Source organism: Netta rufina (assembly GCF_964035555.1).
Source record: "Netta rufina genome assembly, chromosome: 1".
Taxonomy (NCBI): Eukaryota; Metazoa; Chordata; class Aves; order Anseriformes; family Anatidae; genus Netta; species Netta rufina.
Genome location: NC_140123.1, coordinates 142,001,949 through 142,029,469, shown reverse-complemented (window position 1 = coordinate 142,029,469; position 27,521 = coordinate 142,001,949). Strand labels below are relative to the sequence as shown.

Genomic DNA, 27,521 nt, shown 5'->3' with positions numbered 1-27,521 from the left:
ATGCATTTAAATAACTAATTTTGGATTGGCAAAGTCATCCAGCTGTGTTTGTTGTTAATTTGCCATATTGCTACAGGTAAGTGAAGCAAGGAAACCCTGGAGTGACAGCACTGGATTTTTTTCTGTCTAGTTTTTTGTCTGTGTGGGACACTGCACTAAGTACATTGTGCATACTAAAATTACAGTCCATTTTGGGGGGAAAAATAAGAGAAAAAAAGTCTTGCATATGCTTATAAGGTGTTTAGGCTATAGTCCACCTTGTCCAATGAATACTGTTCTTAACTCTAAAACTGGAATTATTTATTTTTATTCTTTTTTTGAGGAGTATGATCTAAAAATTTCAAATCATAAGTGAAATTTGTCTGTGGTCTCATAATTCAGAGATCCCCCTGTCTGACAGAAAAATGTGAAGGTACTTGTGGCAAAATGTAACTTACAGAGCTTAAGACAATAAGGACAAGTCAAACCACCATGGCAGTCCTCCTAATGTAAGACTAAGCAAATCCTTTGTCTCATGTTTGATCTGCACCCAGGAAGCTGAATTTGCTCTTGAACAATTAATAAAAAAGGGGTTTTGTTGCTTGTTGTGTATGAGAAGACCCCTTAGTGCCATGAGCTAGAAACTGGTTCTGTACTGAAGGCTTAGTCTTCAGCTACACCTGGTTTGGAGGTAGTATACCTAAAATCCGGGAGAACAGGCATCATATTTCCTCTCTGCTACAATCTTTGTAAAGATGAATCTGTTTACAGACCAAATTGAGCTCAAGAGTAATTGAAGCAGCCTCAAAGCCATGCCAGCTGATGCGTGGAGAAGGCAATGCAAGTAAATAAGGATCAAGCATCATGCATAGAGCACAGTTCCTGCTGTAGACACGCTGCTCCTGAACCCCCGTGATCTGCCTCTCCTGTATAAAACGGGGAATGGTGATTTTTAATAATCATCAAATTCCTCCTTTCCTAAAGGAAATTAATTCCTCCTATTGATAGCATTGTGTCAATTTGGATGTGCCAACCCTCTTTTCAGGAAGGTGAGGATGGGGCATACAGCAGCTCTACATGTTCTTAGTTCTTTCTGTATCTCAGCATTCAGCTTGTGACATTTGGCTTATTCCATGCCCTGCACCTGCCTTTCTCACCTGTGATTGCTCTTCTGCCTGAGCCTTTGATTCCCTACCCAGCCACTGAGACATCACAGCTGAATCTATTGCAATGGCTATTTTGCAGTCATTGAAATAAACACACCCAGTGCAGTTATTCGGCTTGCATTTGTTTTTTATTTGTTTACTTTTTTGAATACATAATCCAAATTTTCAACTGTACTTTCTCATTGTTTTCCAGACAGCCCAGGAAAATTAACAGCACTTTATATAGTTGAAGAAATAATGTAATTGAGGTAATAAACACAGAATTCAAAAAAATCCAAAATGACATCTCTTTTGAGATGGCAGACATTTTTGCAATATGGCAAAGAAATATGAGCCATTGCCTACTTCTATATGTTGAATTGTACATATTAAGTCTTAAATTTATGGAAATACTAAGTAGCAGTCAGAAATATATATATATTTTTTTTTTCAAAATGTATATTCTTCTGGCAAAGTGAAGTTGACAGTCATCTGTTCTGCATTTATACAGTGTCACTGGTGGAGGTAGGGTCTTAAGTTCATCCTCCTTGTACGTATAATTTTATGGTATAAATACCACATGAATGGAGAATTCTGTTTTGCCTTCAGTAAAGGGGATACAAGTTATGATCAAAGCTTCCAACACATGAAAGGTTTGTGCGTAGATGCAAAGGAGTAGAGTAAGCTGGAGGAGACAGTATCCTTAGCAGTTTATTTCCACCAAAGCCAAGGTTATGATAAAGGAAACTGCTGCAAATACCTTCAGGCAAAATTTGGTTTCCAAATCTTAATTCTGTCCTAAACTTTGTTGTTGTTGCATTTAAATATGTCAGCTATTGCCAAGTCCAGTTCCTTTCTTTTCTCTTGGGCTCTAAAAGCTTTAGGAAACGTGCTGTTGTGCAGATTTCTTACATGCTCCTCCAGTCTTGAAAAAGGCTTCTCAACCATCTGTACCATCTCTTCAGCACATACAGCACTGCGTGAGGACGAGTTGCACCACCTTTCCCATGTCATTGCCTAGCTGTTTTTAATCTCAAGTGGCCAATTTGTTGTGCTTTCATTATAAATGGGAAGGGTGTGGAGAAAAAAGGAGAGAACAGTCTGAACCAAATGTCCTCATTAAGCTTATTTCTTCACATTTAACTTAAAACTCTAGGCCTGCTTGCAAGTCCTTTATTTACTTAGGTCACCATTACTCAAGGGAGTAATCTAATTCCAGCACAGCATCTTTTATAGGTAAAGATCATTCCCGTGAGTAGGGCTTACATAATCAGGACCTAAAGCATGTTTCTTTGAGTGATAGAACCTGCAGACTGATGTAATTTTGTTATTCTGGACAGAAGAGGTTAACTCGATGTAGGAAAAAAGGGGTTTGTCTTAGAAAAGATTACTCACAGAGGTACAGACGTCTTGTGATACAGATTTCTCTCATATTTAAGGAATGCCAATGAAAACAAGGAAATATTTATTATTTGATCTTTGCTATGTAGCTCTTTTAAAAATAGCGCTAACTACGAGTGTACCCAATAACTGTTAGCCTTTATCCTACCCATTACCGTGTGTGCTGGCATGATTATTCAGCATGTCTTCAAAACAAAAAATTCCAGTACCATCAATGTGGGACCACTACATCAGAGAGTAGGCAGTCCATTCCAACCAAAGAAAATAAACCCCACACTGACACCAAAGACAAGGAGATAGTCAAAGAATCCTAGCTTGGCTTAGCAGGAGGTTTGTCAGAAGTGCTCTGGGTGGATCAGGCTCTCTTTCTAGCACCACTTTTTCCTTCTTCAGGTAGTGCCCAGAGGTCTCATTCAGAATAATGGGAGTAGGGCATGTCTGTATAAGAGTCCATGCCATCAGGATGCTTGTTCTAAAGCTTCTGAAAATCTAAGAATGCCATTTGTCACCTCCTAAGAACATTTTTTTATTGTTTTTAAGATATGTTGCTGTCTGGATCATAAAGAAGCAGAAATATATGTACAGGTTGTAGCTAACGGTATCCGCAGGAGTGTTGGGTTCCCAGTTGCTCACTTGTATTTGCTGGCTGTTACTGTCTCCTTGATGGGTGAGGGAAGATATTGCTGTTCCAGATCAAAATAGTAAGGATATTATCTAGCTTTTTTTCTTCTTACATTCTCTCTTTGTTGACATCTCCACCAGATGTGATGTCATCCCAAGCTTACATCAAGTGTTGTTTTATATTTTGATTCTAATTGGCTAAATTTTACATTTCTTATTTGTTTAAGAACTTGTAAGGAATGATTTGAAGTCCTTTGTTCATTTTCTCTAAAATCAGTGTACATCTGTTAACTTGTAAATGAAGTTTTGGGACTTTTTAGTAGACCCAAAACCTTCTCATCCTCTCTGGAAAAAAATGACTAACCCACCTGGAGTAGCATTTGTTTCAGAATTGGGGTACAAGAGTGTGCAGAAGGGTTGTTTGCTCAGGACGCAAGGAGGTATATGGATGTTCCAGTGACTCTGGCATCATTTGGTTTAATTCTGTTTATCCCAGCAGTTAGATGACTGTGGTCATTGTTGTGGTTTTCACAAAGCATTATCAACAAAGCACAGAGCAGCAGACCAAATAATTGTCTCAATTAGTGAATGCATTTTAAGTCTCTGTTTAGCCAAGGTATTTTTTTTCAGTGTTGTTCTAGATTTGTATCAATATTACCCCTTGTATAAGTGCTATCAGAGGAAAAATGTGAAAGTACACAGAACTGAGAGGAGGCAAATTTGAGGAAATATATTAAGGATTTGAATGGCTACCAGAGACCTTCCCTCTTCTCCAAAATCAGCTACTGTCTTCTGAGTTATATCTGCTTGATATTACTGTGCTTGTTGAGTACACAGGAGTATTGGCTGTTATGAACAACTAATGAACTTTTCTGTGTTTAACATGTTCACTGATAGAACAGGTAATTTCTTGTTCTGAAGGAAGTGATGGGGAAGTAACTGTTGGCCAAAGATGAACAACAGCCCACCTAGCCTGCCTAGTTTCTTAACATTCTACCAAAGCTTGGTTTCTACTGGGTAAAAGGAAAAGAGATCAGATGTCTGTCTTAATCTCCCTTTTTCCCAGAAGCAAATCCAATTCCTGTTTAACACATGTAACAATAACCTATCCCATATGTGTTTTACCCTTTGTTGCAATTATTTTTTCTGAGTTGTCTGAGTAGCTATTTTTTCAGTTTTAGATTATTTTTTCAGTTTTAGATTATGTTCTCCTGGTTTGTCCTGCCACATCAATCACAATTCAGAAAACATCTGCTAGCCCTCTGCAAATAATCTTTTTTTCAACTTTAGTAATGCTAAAGCTGTTCAACATTTTTCCAACAGAAGCATTTTTTGACAGGAAGTAGCTCATGGAATAAAGAAATAGAAGAAATTATCAAAGTTATATTCATGTCACTTTTTCATAAAGAAAACAAAATTTAGTAAGCCTTAGAATGGAAATCTCTTTAGAAATTCGACATCAAATACATAATCAAATTACAAAACATTCTCTGTACATTTTCTTCAAGCTTCTTCTCTTTCAATCAGATACTTGCAGAGGGTGCCCCTTCTTGAAGGCAGTAGTACACTTGGAACTGGGACATAGCAAGCTATATATCTTAAAATTATTATTTGTTGTTCTGTTTTCTATTACTGTTAACACATTAAATTGGCAGTGTGGTTGATATTTCTATCTTGTTTTGCATTGGGTGCTGGGTTTCATGATTTTTCTCTGATAACTGCCATTATATAACTGTTCAGCATATTTCTGCAACTGATATTTTCTCATAGGTTGTTACTGTACACTGGTCTTTAATGTGTATTGGAAGTTGCCAAAAAGGTAAATTTCCTTTTAATCAAGTTTGATATCTTGGTCAGAACTCAAACCAACGTGTCCATGTATCCACACAAATGAGATTTATGAAGGCCTGTTTTGTACCTAGCAGTTCAGCTGTGTGCTACAAACAGCACCCAATGAAACAGCTTAGGGTTGAGTCTCACCATTGTCTTCACAATGGAGGTGAAAATAAATCTTTAGATTTTAGCCCATCTTTTGCTTTAACATTCTAGTGTTGAGATCTTAATTGCACTTAAAATATTTACTTCAGAGGAGGCCAAATGCCATCCAGATTTATGTTTGCAGATGTCTGTATCTATAAAGAATTTAATTTAGCTTTTTAGTTTTCACTACTCTTGCAGCAGGAGAGCTTTATGAATCCCTCTTGACAGCTTATTATATGTAAAATGAAATTCAAAATAAGTAAACATTTAGTATCAATGCATTCCAAGAATACATACACAGCTTGCACAGGAATATTTTGAATTGTGCAAGCCATAAAGAAAGTTACAAAGGAAGAAAATATCAATAAAGAACCACTCTTTTTTTCTGACAAATATGTCTTTGCAAAAACTACAACCGTTAATTTTTCTGTCCAAACATACTGGAGCTACCTAGAGAGCTGAAGGAAGTTTTGCTTATTATATCAGAAGACATTTTTTCCCAAAGGGCATTTTTATTATCTGATGCCTTCAAGCAGAATTTTAAGTCTAATCAGATTTATAAAAATCAAAAGCAGCAGTCTTTCTAGTGTAGAAAAGGAAAAAAAAAAAAAAAGCTAGATTTCTAGGTATTCTGAGATGGGACTAATTAACAACTCAATAAATAAGTCCCTAAATCCAAACTCTCTTCTGAAAATTAAGAGGCAAATTTGTTTAGATTTGTCTGGCCATGTTTTTCCAGGGATGTTATCATTGTACCATGCATTTTCATTGACAACATTTTCAGTGGTTAAAAAAGTGAAAACGAGTCCTATAAGTGCATGAAGACAGTAACACAGCAGCAATCCCACTTTGTGTGGTTTGAATAATTTTTACATTACCTAATCAAGTAACTTTCTATTTTTTATGTTCTTCAAATACTCCTGAATACCCCATATCACAGTGTTTTTGAAAATGTCATGCTATGTCTATCTAGACCTTAGTCCCAGTGATGCTCATTAAACATTATCTCAAATTAAGAGATGGAGTGAGTTTTCTTCTCCTGAGCTATACATCCTGATTTTTGCATAGATGATACTGCACTTCTACACAGACAGCCATCTAAAGACAATGCTTTAGGGTTTATTCAGCATTTTGATGGAATTTTTCTTTCATGAGAAGGTAAAACTTAGTGTAGCTCATGGTATGCCAGTTATGATAGGCTTGGAACATTGAGCTCTCATAGGGACCCAGGAAAATCTATTTTTGTCATCAATATATTTTTCTCTAGGAAAGAAAAAAAAAAAAAAAAGTTATCATCCCTGGCTACACTTGCACTTGCAGGATCGCTGTTAACATTTGTTACCTCGCTAGCTTTTACCTTTTATAAACCTGTTCGCAAAGTTAGGAGAAGCTCAGACAGTTAAAAGAATCCTTATTATTTAGAAGACAGAAAGGATTATTGGACAAAAGTGGATAATGTCCACTTACCTGGGGAGCTATTAGGATAAGCAGGTAAAAATAACACCCTTCATGGCCATGAGAATTTGGCAACTTTGGAAAGGTAATTGTAACCTAGATTCATTAGTCCTCCACTTAAATGCTGATGTATTTACAGTTCAGGATGAAGTGTTTCTGTTACCACAATGCTTTAGCAGTTACAGGTGTCCGTAGTTCCTTGGTTCAAATATTACATCCTTTAGGACACAGTAATTTGTGTAGCTGCTACCCAGAGCTGTGCACAAACAGCAATTGGCATGATGAAGCAAAACTTTCTCATCATTATCTCAGATCAGAGATTTCTTAACTATTGGTGGTGTGTTTTTTTTGTTGTTGTTTTGTTTTGTTTTATGGACACGAGAACAGACTTAGGCAGCACAGCTTTTTGATGCATTCATATATACAAGTTTTCCCACTGAATCCAGTGGCACAGCACTGGACCAGAATTTGCTGCTCTGCTGGAGTTTGAAAGGCTGATCTTCATCACAGCTGTGCTTGAGCAGGAAGAAATTTAAAAAGTGTAAGTGTGATGGATCATTTCACTCGGAACTAGTACAATCTTCTGTCCAGACTGTCTTTGATTTTGCATAGCTGTGCAGAAAGAGGGGTGAATAAAAGTTCTCCCTATTGCGAAAAAATCTTTACAATGAGCACGCAGTTTTCTTGGAGAGTCCATTATCATCCAGTCAGCAGAAAGTCAAAGGTAGTTATTGGTAAAAGGTGATAGATGATTCTTGCTGGCCTGGGGACTGCCTTTCACCTGCCTTGTTTTCAGCTTGTTTTGGTGAGTTCAAGGTAGCCTCAAAATTAACTCACAACACTTCATTTGTGTTTTGACCAACATGGTCTTTCTTTTGTGATATGCAATTTTCAGTAAGCAGTTAGTTGCTGCTTTTCTCCCCATACTCCTTCTGTGTACACCGGTAACTGCATGGGAGCGACACTACATTTTTATTGTCTTTTTTAATCTTGAAGCTGACTACTATTATTGGGGCTGGAAAGATGAGCAAGGTCTTTTGTTCAGTAAGCAACTTTATAAGAAAGTGAATACTTACATGGTTTGAACAACAAGCTATTAAAAGTGTTAAAGCCCATGCCAGGAGGGAATAGGGATGCTTCCATGAGTGGAAGTCAAGGCTTCTTTCAGCAGAGAGGCAAAGAGCCTAAGGCAGAGTATGCATTTATCCAGTCATCTTCCTCAGGCCGCCAAAAGCTGGGGCTGAGGGAAAGCTGTATTGTTTGGCTAGGTTAGGTCACTCTGACAAGCTCGGGATACTGGAGATGAATTGCTTCCCAGGAGAAAAGGGTCCAGAAGGAAGAGATGGGTTTTGTTGTGGCTTTTGTTTTTGCTCTGCTATCCCTTTCTTGCCTCAAAGGATGAGGCGAGGGTAGTATTGCAAGACTTCACAAATATGAAACAATTGTGTTCACACACGCCCATTTGTATGAATTCCCTTTTGTGTGTGTGTGGATTTCAATTTGAAAAGTCAATGAAAACAGTTTGAAAACAGAGCAAAGAGAACACTAGGAGCAGATGCCAAAACTTTCTTTTTCTATTAATTCCAGCACATGGTTGTGAATTATATGTTAGTATATTTTTAAATAGCATATATGTTTAAATAGCATAACCTACTCCAAAACAGTCACTCTTCCAGCTTGAAAAGTGTCTTTCCTAGGTTTTCTTTGCTACCAGCACTTTAGCTAGTGTCATGTCTTTCCTTCCTATTCCAAGCCCTTCTTTATTATTCTCGAAATAGAAACAATGTCTGCAGCCCCAAGAACACTACACTACACCCACAGAGTTTGCCTTATCCAGCAATCTGCCACTAATATTTTGAGACTCCAGCAAGACAGGAAAGGATACCTCCTTGAATTGTTACTGTACAGTTGTCCTTAACTGAACTGTGCCATCTGAGTTCCCTTTGCAACACTAGTGAAGAAAGTCTCAATGTTTTCCCTCGTGAATCATTTCAGATGCAATTATCTCAGATATCTTGCCATGACTGTGGACCGTTTTGTGACAAAATGTCTGTCGTTTTCCAGGCTGCCCTTAAAATTGGTTTAAAACCTTTCATATTTATGAATATTTAATGTTTTTCAATTTTCCTAGCCAATGCCCATGTTTATTAAATGGTAAACATCCACTTTGGGGAGTACTGCTGGTTGTTACAGCTTGTGCTGTGAAAATGGAGATAACCGTGGTGGCCGTCTCCTGGCACACCGTCGGGTGAAGCCGCGCCTTGCGGGTAGGCTCGGCTGGCGGCAGGGAGCAGTGCATGAACCCTGCCTCTTGAGAGTGGTTCCCAGAAGTGGTCTGACTCAGGCACTGTGCTGAGTCACAAATCCTCCCCTGCTTCCTCCTTGCTCTCAGAAAGTAGTAGTTTTCTTCTGAACTATATTAGCAGAGAAATAATTACCTCCCACACCCTTGGCACTGGCTTAAGTACAGAAATCTGAGTGTGTGTCTCAGGATGGAGGGGAGGGATGGGTAGAGTTGAAAGTCCTCTCCTTTCCCTTTTATTCCTGCTTATTCCCAGAAGGTCATGTGCATGAGACTCTGCTCATACTCCTTGGTCAAGCAACATTACAGTGTTGACAAAATATAACCCCTCAAAACCAAAGAAGGAGCAGACTCAGAATATGCTTTCTCTGAAGATCTGAACTGCTAATATGACTAGAAGAAGAAACCACCCTCTCCAGCAGTTTCATCCAAAATTAAAGGCACGTGAAAATGCAAGATAGAGCTGTGCTTGGAAAGGCCCAATTGTTTTTTCTGAGACCAGCCTACCATTAGTTTCCTTGGATATGTTCCACAGCGCAACAATGCCAAGTACATTTTAGCAGCTGGGTCCAGTGCACTTTTTTGTGCCATCTTGCTGAGCATTGGTCAAAATCCAAAAAAGCTTGTAAGTACACAACGGGGTATGTAGGCAATCCCATCGCTTTAGGTGCAAACAGCTATGTGCTTACAGACAAGTGCATTCTTCAATAACTGCCTGAATTGACAAGACACCAACCAGCCTCTCACATGATTGTCTTCCTGAGAGAAAAATACAGCACCATACAACAGTTCTAAACCCCCTGCAGCATCCCTACCAGTGTATTTCCCATAGCTCTGAGAAAGATCTATGTTGTTTGGTACAAGTTCATTTCCTTCGCTCTTCCCCATCCTCCCTATTCCCTAGCTGTGCTCTAAACCTTTGCATTGACACAGCCCTTGAGAGGCTGAAAAGGGCTTGACCTGGCATAAAAAGCAATGCCGTTCCTATGTAATAAATATTTAAAACATTTTATCAGGGTAAATAAATGCTAAATTCTGTGAGCCCAGGGAATGGCATTAACATGTTTGGCTTACTGAAACATTTATGGAGTCAATGTCAGCCAACAGATTGCAGCCAAGAAGGTTTTTTTTTTTTAAAGGTAAACTAAAGTGCTTTTAAAATAAATACTAAGAGCTGTTTAAGATCTTCAATTATTAACAGAAGAAAAGCGTGGGCTGAAAAACGACAAGCAATCCCTTTTGTGGTGTTTTCCCTAACCCCTGCTCAGTTATCTCTTTGTCCAGCCCAGAGTGAGCTTCCCAAGGCAGATCCTGTGCCTTCTCAGATGTCTGGAAAGTGTCTAGCACATGGAGAGAGCTTCCACGAATGAATAAGTACATTCAGAATGCCAAATATTTGAAAAACATTTCTTTCTATATTTACTTGCCAGGACATAAGTTCAGGGCTCTGTGTTTACGACTGGCCAGCGATAGCGCTGCCAGCCTTTGTGAAGCAGTGTGGAAACATAGCCCTTCGCTCTGCTGTGGGAAGGTGGCTATTGGCATCATCTACTTGAAATCCAGAGGCCAGGTTTTGGGTCTGAGCAGGTCACCAGGCATTCTGATTTAATTATGATTATAAGCTGCACAGCTCATTCCTAGGAGTGCCAGCATTACCTCCACAAGGGATAAAGTGCAGAAGGTGTGTCATTGTTTATTACGGAGAGCATCAGGCCATGGGAACTGTGTTGCCACGAGCACCAATGTTGGTTACAATCTATGTGTTGCAGTGTGCAAAGACTAAGAGCATGCATGGGTTGGAACAGAGAAGTCATTTCTTAGTAAGTTCAGCTGTCTTTTCTTCCTCTGCAAATGGAAAGAGCATATAGATGTGTGCAGAAGTTCTCATCATTGTTTAGAAAAGGCTTTGTGACTCCGTGTAAGAGGATGATTCACCTTGATTTACCCTGATCAGAAATGCGTCTGATCAGCCACATATCTGCAGCTCAGTTCAGACACTGATCTGCACCTCTCAGTTTCCAGAACACAGTTTTGTCGTGTTTTGAAGTGTGTGTTTTTTATTAAAAAAAAAAAAAAAAAAAAAAAGTTTTTCTGTTCTGCCTGCCTATGGCTCTTTCCCCTGTGCTTTCATCCTCCTTCATCTGCTCTCCCTTTTGACCCCCCTTGCCACTACACAGAGTTTTCTGGTTGTCCAGGCCCGGTTCCTCATGCCATTCTCTGCAACAGCTATTCATGTTGCAAGTGGCTGCCTGAACTGAGAATTACAAAGCACCTTACTTGCAGCAACTACATTGACAACAATGCAGTGAGCAAGGTCATGCGCATCTATCCGTTGTCCTTCTACAAGTAGAATTTGGTACATCTGCGAGGTCATTCTATGGTTTCCAAAGCTGCTACACATCTAGTGGTTTTAAGATAATGAAATTCCCTGAATGCTTTAACGGTAATATATGTGTGCTTGCTAATTACTGGAATTATCTGGATTTGAAGCCATAGTACCTGAATCGGGTGCTGCACAGCACACACATCAATTCATGCTAACAGTGTTCAGTAGCTCATGTGTTCTACAAGGTTGATTTATTTTCCTCAAGAAGCTTTTCTTTAATTAGTCTAGCTGAAGCACCTGTAAATCTTCTGGTGGTGCATGTTCCCTTGGCTGTATGAACTCCTTGTCTTCTCATGCTTTTGGTGCAAGCCTTTGATTTCACAGGCACTGCTGTGTTAACAGAAAGGGCATTGGTTTGTACAGATATTATCTTCTCTGGACATCTGTAGTACGATGAAGCACTTTCATGGCATGAGCAATAATGAAGCTATATTTAAAATGAGAGAGGTTTTTGTTCATCATTGTATCTGTCCTCGCTACCCTCCCAAAAGCCCTGGGTATATCCTATAATGAATATTAAATCAATTAAGTAAAATAATTAAGAGTAAATTACATAAGACCTGGTATTAGGACTCTTGACCTTGCAATCTTGACTATGTTTTAGGTTAGCAAGGTTCCTAAAATCACTAAAAATGAAGGCCTTTATGTGCTTTTGTGTAGATTTATTTGAAGACACACATATTTTAATCTTCAGAGTTTGGTTGTTGTTTTTTGCAGGTTCATAGTCATCTGCATTATTTTAACTTCCTTGTATTGTTTTTCATTGTCTGGGGGGAAGGTGGGATGTTGCTTTAGCTTCCTGGTGAACATCACATTTTCTACTAATGTAAAGTATTGAAGAAATGTTGACGTGCACTGCAGTTCATTTTCTGTATATATTTAGAATTAATAGGCTGAATGAGGTGAGCAGCTAGGGGAAAAGGTTGACTGCTTCATGTAATCACAGCAATATTTTTTCCTAGTGACATTACCTATTCAAAGTAAGTTCCCTGAGGTAACTGAGCAAGCAGAGCATCCTTTTCTCGTATAGGATGAGTTTTGATCCTGTCAGTATTGTACCTCATGTAAGGATCTCTGTGAAATCCAGAATATTTCATGTAGAGTGTTGCCCCCCTTGGATGTTAGCATGACCCGTTAACAGGTAGATGCACTGAATGCAGACACCTGAAAAAACGTTCTGACTGGAGGGAGCTAGTAGCCCACTTTGGATTACTAGCAGGCAGTGAATGATCTTGCTTGCCTGGGAGCTGACACCACCCTTGATTGCTTCTGTTGAGTTCCATCATGGCTGGGGACCAAACACAAAGACTCAGCCTTAGCTGTGAGCTGACGAGCGGATTGCCTGTGAGTAAACATGCTTGTCAAGAGACGTGTCGTTCTTATTAGAAAGTATTAAAATTATTTGAAAAAAAAAAAAAAAAAAAAGAGAGAGACGGAATCTAAGATCTTAGATGATAGATTTTAAAAGTTAATTGTTATCACATACTCTCTTGGCAGATGTATAACAGACATTTCCAACTCATGAATCACATTTTTCAAAAATCATAGCTAATATCAGCTTCTCTGAGGAGATGACAGCATTTGCAGGAGACATTAATGGCTTCTGGCTCTCAGTCATTGCAAAATCATGATCTTGTAATTGTTCTGATCTGGCTATTTGTAGACTGTGGAGTTCTAGAGGTCTCTCGATATTTCCAACATTAATAACTTGCCAATGACAGTGGTTGCCATCACTGCCACCAGCAATGATAACTTTAAGGCAATGGAAATGCAAATCCTTACTAAAAGCTTCTGAGGCTGGCTTTGTTATTCTGGTTGTACAAGTGAGAAGAAGGAGGCAGAGAGGCACATGACTCTGCAGCTTCTGTCAACTGCATCTGAGAGCGCAGCTGCTTAGCACTTTATCAAAGCAGGCTACGAGTCACCTTGCTTGCATGTCACGAGGCCATGCTGCAAATGTTTGGCTTGATTGTGAATAGTACTTATGTGTGAATGATATCTGTATAACAACATTTTGTTCATACCCCTTGCTGGGGACCTGGACCACCTTTGTTACAGAGTGATACCTAAATCCTGGGGCAAAAGCAGCACTGCTGGTTCTGACTCTCCCTTTATTCATACTGAAGTAAGATGAGGTGGATTTGAAGTGTAGGGAGGTCCCACGATGGCCACAAACTCTCAGTCAGTATGGATTTGGTGGTGTTTCAGCAGCTTGGACTCTGCCTGAGACTAGCTTCACTTCTGGAAGAACCTAGAATCAGAGCAGGGACATGACTCCAGTTTCCCATCTCTTCCCGTCCTCTGCGGCAGGGCTCTGTGACAATCCACCATTTGCCCTCTTGCATGTCTCACTGTTCTTGTCCTGCTTCAGTCCTGGTTGTTCTTTTTTTTTTTTCCCCCATGCTTTAACTCTCCCGAATACCATCTGGGAAACACCTTAGGTCAAGAACAGGCAAAACAGCTAAGGTGTTCCCTTTCCAGAGTGGTGAAATTACAGTGGCAGGGAAAGTAATACAAGTTTTACTTTAGTCTGTGATTCAGGCTTCAGGGACAAATTTGTGAAGTGTTGGGAATCTTCTGGAGGGAAGATGCTCTGTAAATGTACATCTTTGCATCATCAAGAAAACGAGTTCAGGTGAGGAGGAACAAGTTAGAAATGACATTATCGTGCAACTTATATTCTCTTTTAGGTACTTCCTCTGAATTTAGTTCTCTTGCTAATAAGTGCTTCTTTCTGTTCTCTCTGCAGGTCTCCAGGTGGTTTTAAACTCAATTATCAAGGCCATGGTCCCTTTGTTGCATATTGCCCTGCTGGTGCTGTTTGTCATTATTATCTATGCTATCATTGGACTGGAGTTATTCATGGGAAAGATGCATAAGACCTGCTACCACGTGCAAGGGGGGCTGATAGGTAAGGGGAATTCTCTGTGATACGGAGCCCTGTTCCTTTGCTTTCTATCTTTCAAGTGAAGACTTTCAGCAGTACAAAGCAAGTTTCTGGTGTTGATGTTCTGACAGAAGAAAGGTTTACGCAGACATTTGACAGTCTGTATGTCCTAGTGCAAATGGCAGCCAAGTATGAAACAAACACTTATTAGGATCCTAAAGTGCAGGGAGTGGGAGAAAAAGTATTTTGGTGCTGCTGATCTACCTGCTGCAGTAAAATGAAATCTCCAGGATGCATGGAAATGTCCTTTCTCACAAGACTAGCTCCTTCATTGCTTGAATACTTGATTGAAAGAAAAACCATTTGAACAGCTTTCTTGGCTCACATCTGTAGCGTAGAAACAGAAGACACTGAGGCATTATGCAGACACTCTGCTGGAGACATCGTTGTCATTTACTCATGCCAGTGTGCGGAGAGTGATGCACTGCAGCAGCAATGGCAGAAACTGGAGGTGCTCTGCTCAAAGGCAGACAAAGACAGATGAAGACCCCTCAGGTCCAGATTTTTAAAAACGTGATGAAGCAGCAAGATCATAGATGCCCTTTGCTTAGGTGTATAGGTGAAAAGGAATGTTGGCAACATATGAAGATTTTCTGAGGGAGACTCCAGGCACAATGGAGCATTTGTGCTAGCAGAGAAGATGGGTGGCTGTTGCTCCCTGCTGGGTACCTGTTCAGGGTTTCACAGTAGTGGTTTTTCTGCTCTGCTCCTTGGATGTGAATCACCTTTGATGTAGAGAGACTGTCTGTAATGGTGAGAGTTCAGCTTGCTCATCCTGAGCACTCGGCTTTTGGCTGGTCTGTCAAGGCTACAAGAAAAACTATCAGTTCCTGCTGAGCACAGTAGTGGTTTCTTTAATGTGGCCCTTTGCCACTAAAAGCCAGCCTCAGTCTCAAGCAACAATAACATTACAATGATTTCACCACTAGCAGAATGAGCTGGAAATGAGATGGCATCATGGAAATGATCAATGCTTATATTTTATTATTAATCCTGTGCCCAAACACATCTCTGTTTTAAACCAGCATCATTATGAAGGAATATCTACTTGAGGACCAGTACCCGTCTTTTTAAAGCACAGTCTGTGACTGTCCTGAGGGGTGCTGCTAATAAGAAAACAAAAGTATATTAATAGAAAGAAACTTTTTTTCACCAATCTATCTGGAAAGAGCTTTGAAATTATTCACAGAAATGATCATTCAAATTTCAAAATAATTAATTTGTATTGTCACTCACTCATCTAAACATCTGCTTTTTTTTTTCATTTGATTTATTCAAATTGAGCAGCAATGATTCCCTGTGTGGTGGTGGGCACCAACATTAGGACCTGGTTGTGCTCATAATCAAGACAATATTGTACAACAGGATATTGCTTCTGAAGTTCTTTATTTTCTACTTTTCTAATGTTGGCAAATTTCATTTTCTAGAAATGTGACAACTGTAAGGAATTGTCAGTCTTGTTATACATCCTTAAAGTGTATATATCTTTCTCCATACTGTCAATATTACACAACAGCATCTAATTCTAATACAGCTATTGCTGACATGCTTTGGTGATCAGAACTTTTGAAAACTTTTTTTTTTTTTTTTCCATATAGAATAAGAAAAAAATGTAATTATTTGCTCCTCCACACATAGATGCCTGCTTCTGTTATAGATGTAGCATGAGACTCTGAAGTCTGTATTTAAAAAAAAATAAAAATGAAAATAAAAATAAAAAATCTTGCAGGAGCTTTTATGCTTATAAGAATTTTATTTATTTATTTATTTATTTATTTATTTATTTATTGTAGCATTTTTCCTATACCAAGGCATTTAGGCAGGCTTGTTGGACAGGTTCTGAGATCTTTGGCAACACCTGTACAGAATAAATAGTGGATAATCGAGCGTTAGAGTCTTATAAAGCTTCTGAGTGCCATTGGGCTATTGATAAAATGCCACATAGCTTCTGAACTCCAAAAGAGCAGAGCTCCAGAGACTCTATGCTGTAATTTAGCAGTGCCCAGCACCATATCATCCTATCTCCAGAGCACTGAAGCCTGTCTGCTGCAGGGGTTCAGCCTTCTTCAACAAAATGCCAGTCAGTGCTCCAGTTCTTTTCTGAGATTAACCCAGAGGCCAGGTGACTGCAATATGAAAACACTGGTCATAACATGCAGCCTAAAGAAATGTAATAGATTTGACCTAATGCTCCCTCTCATGTTGAAAGGCATTATTTCTTCCTCCTAGGAGGACGTGTTTAAAAAATACACATTTCAGTTTTGACTGTAAAATTTGACAACATGGCCATTTTTTCTTTTCTTTACGAAAAGAAAAGCACAACAAAACATCCCTATGCCCATTAAAATTAATAGTTCTATGTGTATTTCAAGAGAAAGCTGTCAAATTCACTGAAAAATACATTTGTTAAAATCAGATATCCTTCACTTGCTTATCAGTGTGTCAAAACGCAATTAATTCTCTTCATCTCCTTTTTCTCCCTCCTCTCCTTTAAGATACACCCGCAGAAGATGATCCGTCTCCCTGTGCCCCCCAGTCTGCACATGGGCGGCAGTGTCAGAATGGCACCGAATGCAAAGCAGGCTGGGAGGGACCCAAGCACGGCATTACGAACTTTGACAATTTCGCTTTTGCCATGCTGACCGTGTTTCAGTGCATCACGATGGAGGGCTGGACAGATGTACTCTACTGGGTACGTATCCGAAAATGATAAGCTGAAAGGCATGCTCATGTGCTCCATCTGTGTTGAAACTCTGGGGCTCTAGCTTGATCCTTTTTCATGCTTGTTCTAGACAGTGAAGGCATGGTTGCTAGCATGGAGCTTTAATTAACTCAGCATACTAGTGAGTGAAATGGGAGGGTTTATATGGTTCAGTTAAATGTAAACATTGACTTTCCATTGAAATTATAATGTTGAAAGATGGCACATGGCTTACTAGTTGGCACATGGCTTATTGTTTTGAAGATATGCAATGTACCTTTGTTGACCAGAATGCCATATGAAGACCCTCTCTGCAAGGGTGAACTTGCAGAGAGTTCTGGATCAGAGAGTCTCTGGATTACTGATGTTGAAGTATTTCTAAAAGGCAACTGGGTGCTTTACCCGTGGCATTACTGTAACAAAGGCACTATGCTGATCATCTCACAGGTCTCACAAACCCCTCTTCATGCCAGCACTACTCCTGATGACTTTTATCCTAACACTAATTCTTAACTCTCTCCTTACTCTGGTATTAGTATAAATCTTTGTTACATCTTTAGCCAAAAGATTGCATTCTTTAATCTAAATGCAGATTTTTAAATTAAATCTCATCTTGTCCTTTACACTAAAACTGGAAATTTCAATGGCTTTTGTTTCTCCTTTGTAATCCCTGACCTGTTAGGGGAATTCGGTGCCAATACAATTATACTATAGGAGTAAAAATCAGATTTGGCCTTTACCTGTAAACCAGATATAAACACTCCTGGATTCAGCTCTTGCCATCAACTTTTGCAGCAATATGTTATGGTCCAGGCATTTAATCCACATACAGCTGAGTCTTGACTGCATAGGGGTAACCCTGGACTATGACTGCATCTGACAACTGTCATGTTATGGCACCTGGTTCTCCAAGATGATAGGAATTCCAGTGTAAATAGGACTTGTGCTACAATGCATGATGAAGTTCAGCTGAAGACCCAAAACACGTGAAAGGGTAATCTGGACTAAAGCAGGCTTGCATTGTTAATCAACATCAGCTTCTCTCTTAAACATGAGCCTGAAACTGTATTCCACCCACCAGTGGGTTAGGGTTTACAAGATTTTCCTTTGAAGATTTAGCTTATCTGCAATAGATATTCTCTGTGTGGAACAGCTAACAGTTGTCTCTTTATCCTCTTAAATTTAGATTAGAACTGTGATTCTAGCTTCCTTCTAATGCCTGAGATAAAGGGCAGAGATCAAACCACAAGGAAAGTCTGAGCCTCGGAACATAAAAATTAGCTTTACTTAAAGAGAGGGTATAAATTAATAAAATAATGGAGAAGAATAGAAGTTAGGTCAGATTAGGAACTGGGCAAAACTACTCTACTGCTCTACTATGGCTATATATAATATACCTGTCTTTTTGTCACGTTTAGCTCACATTCCTCCAATCTCCTGGCACCATCTGTCTTTGTGTGATTGAGAGGATTTATGGGTAATTCAGAGGAAATAGGAGAGAGTAAAAGATATCAGAAATAAACATGAAAATAGCTTTGGCAGTGTATGTCATTTAGTATTGTGAAAGCTATCCTCAAGTTATCATAATTTTCTCCAAGGGCATGTTTTACAAAAGACCCTGACAATCCCTGCACTTTTGGGTCCATGCGTCATTTACATGACTGGATGTGAATCGTTCAGAACTCAACTATCAATTATCTAATAAGAGAAGCCAAAAGCATATACTCACTGCTAAATGATTTTCCACCATGACTGCTGCAGATGGTCTGATTTTTTATGGTGTCCCTGCAGCAACCTGGATTTTAACTGTTGGATTTTGTTTGATATTTAGCCAGCTTTTTTCACTAATTTCCTGAGTGGTTCTTTTTCCTTAAGAAATGATATGGTAAACTGAGACCTGAAATTAATACAAATTGATGGTCATTATGTTTTAAGGGCAACCATATTGTTAGACTTTTAGGATATGGCTTTGACAAAACATTTGCCATGGAAACAAAAATATTTGCTATCCTCAGTTCCCAGATATTCCTAGACAACACTACAAAAGCTAGAATTAATGCAGCAGACACAATTTCAGTAACAGGAGGAGTACATTCAGTTTGTGTTTTCTAAAAAAAATATATATATATCACCTGTGTTTAAAAGCTGTGAAATACCAAGTTTGAGTAAATGCTTGAAAACCTAAAATGACAGACATACTTAAGCTGCTGTAAACAATCCTAAGAACCTATTGTCCCATATCACTTTTTGCCTCTTTGTTTTATGTATTGACAAAGTGGATAGAAGTTAACACTGATCAGTGTTTGCCATACAGTAGAGTAGGTATCTGAGATGTGATAAGTATTTCCTTCTGCAAAGAGGTTTGTGCTACTCTGGGGGCAAATGTTGATTGGAAAGTTAGTACAAGGCATGCCTATGAGAAGCACTGTGGTTTTAATATTCATATGTATAAACCATCTCTAAGCATTCACACAGCAATTTCATATGTGGATTTCCCAAACCATTTCTGATACGTTTTATACAGTAAGTTTTATAGACCATGAAAAGGGCATTCCTGCTTAAGCTAGCCAGATCAACAGAAATAATACTTCTGGATGGTAAAAAATAAAAAAGATGCAGCATTTCAATTTCTGAGAGTGAATGAAAAGTTTTAGTAATTGGGGTAGGATATAGATGTGCATTTTAAACTTTGTGTGAGCCACCATTTACTTAGTGGAGCCTGATTCACTCATAGGTCTACTCCCCATCCTTTACCTTTTAAGCCTGTAAGAGTGGACTCATGGTAAAAACCCACTGGAGGCTGTGTCTCCACAAGAGAACAGACATAGGAGACTATTCAATTCTCAGGTCAACAACAATTCAAAAGATCTCCTTCATCCACAGCAAGGTCATGGAAATTAAAATTTGCTTTATTAGGAGATACATCTGCACAATTAATTAAATTAAAAAATCTAGACTTACATATCTCCTCTCTCCAACTGTGTCCTGAGATAGAGAGTTGGTATAAGAAAGGGTTGTCTGTAATTCAGACAATTTTGGGGCTGAATTTTTTGGGTGGTGATTTTAAGTAGTCATTCCTTAAACTTAATGATGTAAACTACTGGATTAATATTAAAAATGCTAAGCATACAAATTTTGAGCTGACTGTTATGTTCTTAGCTCTTCTGAAATTCAATTTAGACACCAAGTTTTGGGTCTGATACTGCTGAGTTCAGCGTCAAACTTCCAGCTTCAAAAAGTCAGGACCTCACCTATCTATAATGTAAAATCTTTATTATGCTGTCTAGATGTTCCGCATGCAGTCATATGTACAACATAAGGACTTATAGATGGCTGTTTGGGACCTTTGTGTCTGTTTTGATGGTTTTCCAAGATCATTGAATGCAGGAAGTTTTCTTTGCTCCCTCCTTAAATCTGAAAATAAGATCCTGACCTAAAACTCAATAGAACCATAGAGAAGGTTCTGGGCTGAATTACTTGGCTGGAAATGTTTAGCCAATAGAGCAATTTCATTGTTTTGAACTTTTCTGTAAGTGCTTTCCAATTATATCTTCCTATTTCCAGAAATACATCTTTTGCAAGGTACCTAGATTCCTCTCAGTGGGAAAGGAGGCACCTTCACATATTTCAGCATGTTACCCTGAAAAATAAACAAGTAAAGTCATGAAATTCATGCCTGTTTTATGCCACCCTTTTCAAGGTTAATCCTGCATGTTTAAAAGTTAGAAAGCTGTATGACCTTCCACAAACCTTGGACTCTTAATCCACTGAAGTAGCATTTCAAATTTTACCTTCAGTTTCCAGCTTCCTTCTTCACGCTTCCCCTCATGTCTCCTTCAGCTTTTCACATCTGTAGTGTCTCTTTCATGGAGTACTGCTTCCCAGCCTGTGATCCACATGCTAACAAAAAGATAATCAGAGACAGGAAAGCAATAAACTTTTATTCCCTAGAAGGACTTGACATCAATAAGATCAATACACTTTCCAATCTCCTCTCTCACTCAACAGATAAGATTTGTGAATAGATTGGCTTCTTTTGAAATGCAAAAGAGAAATGTTACGAAAAACAGTTTGACACTTCTATAGTGTCAGGTAAGATAATTGCTTATAAGGAGGCAATTTTTAAACGTAAAATAACCATATTGGACAAGATGAAAATCTTTGCTAAGCAACCTCATTTACTTTATGCTGAAGAAATGATCTTTGTTGAAGGAAGTGTTAAGTGTAGGAGCACATTTACTACACTGCCTCAACCTTTCAAGGCTTATTTTGTCCCAGTAAAACTGCCGGGTGGCAGTCGCACATGCAGTCAGATCATAGAATCATCTGATCTGACAAGGACATCTACACATCATGATTTTTTCTTATGCATTGTAGAAAGATTGAATATTTTATTCTCGAGACCCTTCCTAAAGTGTGATCAGCCAGCCTCAACAGTTCGCTCCTCTGTGCAGGCACCAAAGCCCATTTTTGAGGACCCCTCAGTCTTGGGAGCTCTCAGCAGCAGGTGTAAAGCCAAATGTTACAAATTGAGTCATTTGGTGTTTAGTAATCAGTCTCTGCTGCAGTCCGTTATTTCTTATTGTCCTGTTGACTCAGGAGGAAAACAAATCCCTGTGCAGTTTCTAACAACCTATTTAAGTATTTGTAGGCATTTGTTGTGTCTCCTTAATCTTTTTCTAATCTGAGCAGATTTGGTTCTTTCAACCTTCCCTAATGGCGTTTCCTTTTAATTATTTTTAATCAATTTGTTACTGTCCTTCAGGGAAGTTTCACTTCTGAGTTAAAAACAACTTGGACTGTGCCCTGTCTCTAGAAAGGCTTTTATCTTTGTGTGAAATCTGCTTTCTGCAGCTGGAGCCCTGTGACACTGCATGCAAGACTGTCTACTGCCGCCTCAGTTCTAAGTGCCTGGTCTCTCCATTCCCCTGCAATTAAGCAATCATACACATAAATGAAAACAGAGTACAGAGCAAATGCAAAACGTAACAGAACATGGTTGCATTGGGCTGTTCATACTGCTGGGTAATGGAGAACCTTGACCTGGGATGTTTTGCATACAGCTTGGCCATTGCACCTTGAATTCTAGGATTGAATAATTCTACTTTATCTACTCAATGATTATTAAATATTAATAATGAGCAGCCGCAAGCCTGCCATCATTTCTGGAATATTGGCTTTGTCCCATGTTGTTTGGGCAGCGCATCAGAATGCTTGGTTGAGTCCCTGAAAATAACATCCAGTGCCTCCAGGGACAGTTTACCTCAAGGCTCTGACTGTAAACTGAAGACTGTGGTATTATTGTAGATGGACTAGAGCCAGCTCTGGATCAGATCCAGAGCACTAACCTGTCTCTGGAATAAATGCCTGAACTGGCACGTAGTAGATTGACTCCCTCAAATTTAACTGAACAGTCCTTGGTAGGCTTGCCCAGTCCGTAGACAAGAAAACATTTTAGTAATCTAAGACAGGACAGCAGAGCTGCCACAGTGGAGTCTGACTGAATCAGTCAAAGCTTTCAGAAGCATCACATCCCCAAAGACAGCATGTACTAGATGCAGTGGGTTAGACAGGCTGTACTGGAAGACCCTTCTATCTCTGACTCTGAGAGATCGTACCTCCAAGAGTCACCAAATAGAGCTTGAAACTGGAGCTCATGGTCATCTTTACAATACCTGAGATTAAATTAAAATAGGAAACAAACTGGACAACATGTATAATTTACTTTGCTAACAGCATTGAAATATCCTGAGCTTTTCTCATCCCCCCACAGCTTGTTGCAGCCAATGAGGAAGATGTGAGGAATACAGTGATATTGCCACAAAGTGGAAGGTGTTAAATGCAGAGCTGCAACCCCCAATTTTTCCCAGCTGTGTTTTTCATTCTAACCATTTATTCTTGCAGTGCTTGGTCTTGATTTAGTAAGGCTTTCCACACAAGAGAATGATCTGATTCTAAGAATATATCTGTCTACATGTTTCCATGGCGTTTATTCCCCATCCACCCCCATCTCTCCAAGGAAGTGCTCGGCTTTTATTGTTGTGGGGTTGAGGTTTTTTAATCATCTTTTTGGCAGGGTTTGGCATGGATGTGAAAAATTAACAAAGAACAAGCACGCAAGTATGAGCAACCCATCTCTGGGATTGCAGAGGTTATTTCTTCTCCTTCTGCTGTAACAGTGGTGGGTAAGGGAAGAAGGACCATAGTTCAGAGCACTGAAGGGCCACAGCATTAATGCAATAAGAAAAAAAGCAGTGTCCATACTTAATTTGCATAAATGCTGACCTGAATTTTTTTCCTTTTTCTCATGAACAACTGCACATGCAACTGTCATGGTTGCCTATACTACTGCCTTGAACATAACAGCAGTGACTTGCTGTTTGCCACCTGTCACAAAAATCTGCTGCTGAACATTTGCTTTATGCAAAAGGGACACTTACTTTGTGAAATGAAGTTTTCATGAGCCCTTCAGGCCTCAACTTTGGGCCTCTCAGCCCTCTTCCTCTGTATGAAAAGAAGCTATTTATTAAAAATAAGCTTCTTCGTGGGATGGTTAAAGGGGTGTTAGTGGAGACCTCTGCCCAGTGCTCCTGCGTGGGAAGGACCTCTTTAATTGCTCTGTCTTTCTGTTGCCCTTTCTCTATTCTTTCTTCTTTTGTTCTTCCTTAGGCTCTTTCCTAATTACTGCTATCTAATCACCACAGAGACCTTTCTTTAATCTTTTATCCCAGAGCTATAAAATTAAGAGCAAAGCTACTGGGACACTTCTAAGTGTCTTAGGATTTTGAGTGCCTCTGTTTGTGGGTGCGCAGTTTGGGCCATACTACCAGTTTTTCAAGAACTGATGATCACTGCCTTCTGAAGTAATCGTCTTCAGAGGTGTTAAGTTTGGACCCAGATCTACTAGGCAGTTTCACAAATAACAGGCTTTGGTTCATTATCTAGTCCATGGGAAAGAAAAAGAGTGGGGGATATGCCTAAGGTCAGAACACAAGTGGTGGCTCGAGTACTGACGATTTATAATCCTTAAGTTTAATTTTGTTTCAACACCTTGTTTTCAAGATGTAAGGCAACACAAGCAACTAGTCCTTTGCCAATCTCAGTGTGAAAAAATAAGTCTTTTCCTCTCTGTGCAGAGAATTGGTCATCCAATACTGTCTTTTTTCATTGATTCCAGTGGGATTTCTGCCTAAGTGGTACTTGCAGGCTCTCTGATAGGTGGTCGTGATGTCATAGCATATAGTTTAGCTGCTCTCATGGCATTCTCTACAGCTGTCGTCTTCAAAATTCAGTCCTATGAACTGCGTTCAAATTGGAGGGCTAAAAATGCTGGACATGTTTCCCTAAATCTGCAAAGTGACCAGAATTACTAAATGAAGGGTTTGGGTCTCAGACAGGGTACTTGATACCACAGAACATCCCTAGTGTGGATTTTTAAAGCATATGTAGAAGTCAGTCCTGGACATTGTGCTCATTTTGTCTACATAGTGTTTCTGATAAGATTCACAAGAAAAAGAGAAAGGGCAGCCTTGTTGGCTGATACACAGTTGCAAGTCGTTCAGATTCTTTGATAGTTATTTCTTCAGCATACCTCTAGTACGTAAGTGGGTAGCGTGCCTATCAGATGAAGACTTATTAGCGGTGTACTATGAGATCTAAATAACAGGTGTTTTATTTGAGATTTTTGTGTGTGATTTCACAACTGACAGCTGGATTCATCGTCTAAAATATAGAATGGATTTCTAGTGATATCATAAATTGGGGAACTGGCTACAAAGGCAAGTGGGATACACCAATCAAGTGCAAAAAAAAGAATCAATAGTGCTGCCTCCCCTTAGTAAAGAAGGTAGTGATTATCTACAGCTTACAGTACTGTTTTTCATTATCTTTATTTTTAAGGACTTAATTGACTATGTAAATCAATGAACAGTATGTGCTCGTGTATTCCCGTGCATGCAGCAATCAGTGCTGGTCTGATATACTTGTGGTAGAATTTGCTATCAGACTGCACTGAGATAAATAGAAGCCTTTCTAAAATAGCAGTACAATAGAACAGGCAGAAAATCCTTTCTGGATAATCAGCCATGCAAATGTAAATAGAAAATAAACAGAGACAGGAAGGGAAAGCCCAGAATTCTAAGATGAAATGAAATCTTTAGATTTGGAAACCCACCATCCTAGGGGATATTTCCATGCTTGAAATCAGCGTTTTATTCTTTTGGAGTGAATTTCCAAAGCCTTTAAAAGATGAAAAGGTTTTTAAATAACTAAGCAGCAGTAAGAGATGGAACTGCTGCAGTAAAGAAAGAACTGTGAGCCCTTTGGCTAAATAGCCTTTGGGCTTTTGGATGACTTTTACAAAGATCAACCTTTTCCTTTTCAAGGGGAAAAAAAAAAAAAAAAGCTGTATGCACTTAACGTAGGAACAAGGCAACACATGCAAAGCTCTATTACTTTTGCCTCAGGAGGCCTAAATTCAAATCCTGATTAAGTCTCAGAAGTCAGAATAATTTTTGGAGGTCACTACATGGCATTTCTGCAACTTGTAAATTCACCCAACAAGCTAACCCAGTCGTGTAATCAGCCTCATGAGAGCATGGGGAGCCTTAATGGGTGATGGTTTCTGTACAGGGATCTGACTTCAGCAGAACATTGGAGACAGTTCAATAACATGAATCTCCTCTAAGTAGATCTACTGCTCAGGAGGCAAAAAGAGTAGTGCAATAAGAAGGCAAAGGTAATGCCACTATTGATGTTAGCTGTTCAGTAGGGACGATAAGGAAAAATGGTCTGTCAGCTACCTGTATCAATGAGCAAAATGGATCAAGAGCCAGGGGCATGGCATACTAGACTCCAGGCTATGTTTGTGGAAAGTCATGGAGACCTGCCCAATCTGGGAGTTTTATCTGTCAAAGTTCTGCCTGGGTCAGTGCATCGTCTGTTCTTTTGCAGCTGGTCTGTATGGCCCAGTCAGTCTCAATGCAGACAGAGGGTGACCTGAAACACCTTTCTAAAATAAAATAAAACAAAATAAAATAATGCCAGCAAACAAACAAAAAACACTCTTTTGTTTAGAGGTAATTATTTTCATCCTCAAAATGCAACAGATACAGTGCACTACGGAATAAGAGTTGCTTCATAACTTGGCAATAAATCAATATCAAGATTCGTCTTTGGGTAAAAACAGACCAAAGAAAAATTTAAAACTAAAATGCATGTATGCAAATATATGGCTGAGAGCTTGCTATATAGAAGGATTTTGATTTGCAGTTACTTGTCCATTTGAATTTCTGTTTTGGAAGTTTGCATTGGGGGTTTTGGAAGTTGGGTTCCAAAGAATTATTGTTAGGCTGCTATCACTGCTAGAACAGTAATTCAGAAGGGGTGAGTACACTGAAATCAGTGGGTCGCTTTGTTCAACCTCCTACTTTGTTCTAGAAGCACTGGAATCAGACCATGGCTGACTCATCTTAAATGCTTTTCATTCATCTCTCTCCAGTGTTGCCCTCAAGGATGTCAGTGTGCTCTGTACACTGAAGGATGAGTTCTGATCTTCCACTGGCGCAGTTTCAGTTCTCTGCCTTCAGTGAAGTTAATCTAGAATTAACACTTTGGCAAAAGAGGTCTACACATCCAAGCACAGAAACCAAGGGCTGCAAAGACAGTTGTGATACAGAACACCATGAATCTACCTGTGTTTTCTATGCAGTGCTATAGGTTTTGTTGGAAACAGTTCGTGTAGCTGAAACTGGAGGGGGAACTGACATGAACTGGCCAGGCCACAAACATTGATGGCCTCTTTGATAGCAAAATCCTTCTCAGGCCTGCTTTTCTGAGACTGATTCCCCTCCAGCTTACTTTGTTTCTGGAATGTCAGGGTATCTGGACTGGCAGTGACCACACATGAGTGACTTTTCTATACTACTTTTCCAAAATGAACTTTAAAGAAGGAAACAGTTATAATTGTTCTTTCCTAGCTAACTAGGAACAGAAGCAACCATGAGTAATCAATTAGATACCAATAGTTCTTCCTTAAGTCTCAGTGGAAGACATGCTCTGATTGATTCTAAAGTGCATGGACAAGTGTTCTATGCTAAACTGAATTGAAATATATTGAAAAAAAGGTTTGTTTGTTTTTGTGGTTTTCTGATTTCGGTTGTTTGGTTTTTATTTTGCCTTTTTTTTTTTTTTTTTCCCTCTTTTACATATTAAACCTAGAGAAAGAGGGTGAGGTGGCAAAGCAAGAGGCTTGTTGGAGCTCTGAATTAAATTGCCTTTGCTGTAAGAAATTCTAGCTGTGTAAATAATGTTTGCAGAATCCCTGTGTTGCCAAACACTCTGCAGAGGTACATAGTGCCCTCCATTAAATAATAATAATAATAATAATAATAATAATAATAATAATAATAATAATAAACCACATGGTACATGTATTATTCCACTATTATTTTTGTTTTCCCACCCTTAGTATAATTGACTACAGGAATTTCCCAGTGATACTTGCACTAACAATTCAATATACTTAGGTTATGTTGGCAAAATCCACTTTTCAGGTAGTTGACTTGCCATGGTAACCTGTGCCCCTTTGGGACATTACTGATACT

The 27,521-nt window shown here is 39.1% G+C and overlaps 1 protein-coding gene across 1 annotated transcript in view; it reads left to right on the top strand.

Annotated features, from left to right (window-relative positions):
- Positions 1-27,521, top strand: part of CACNA1C (calcium voltage-gated channel subunit alpha1 C) — a gene marked incomplete at both ends in the record, with an annotated part of 472,734 nt that overhangs the window by 288,046 nt on the left and 157,167 nt on the right. The window contains 2 exons of the mRNA XM_084282170.1: positions 14,019-14,180; positions 16,712-16,908. Of these exons, the coding sequence (XP_084138296.1) occupies positions 14,019-14,180; positions 16,712-16,908 (359 nt within the window). The remainder of the gene's footprint in view (positions 1-14,018; positions 14,181-16,711; positions 16,909-27,521) is intronic.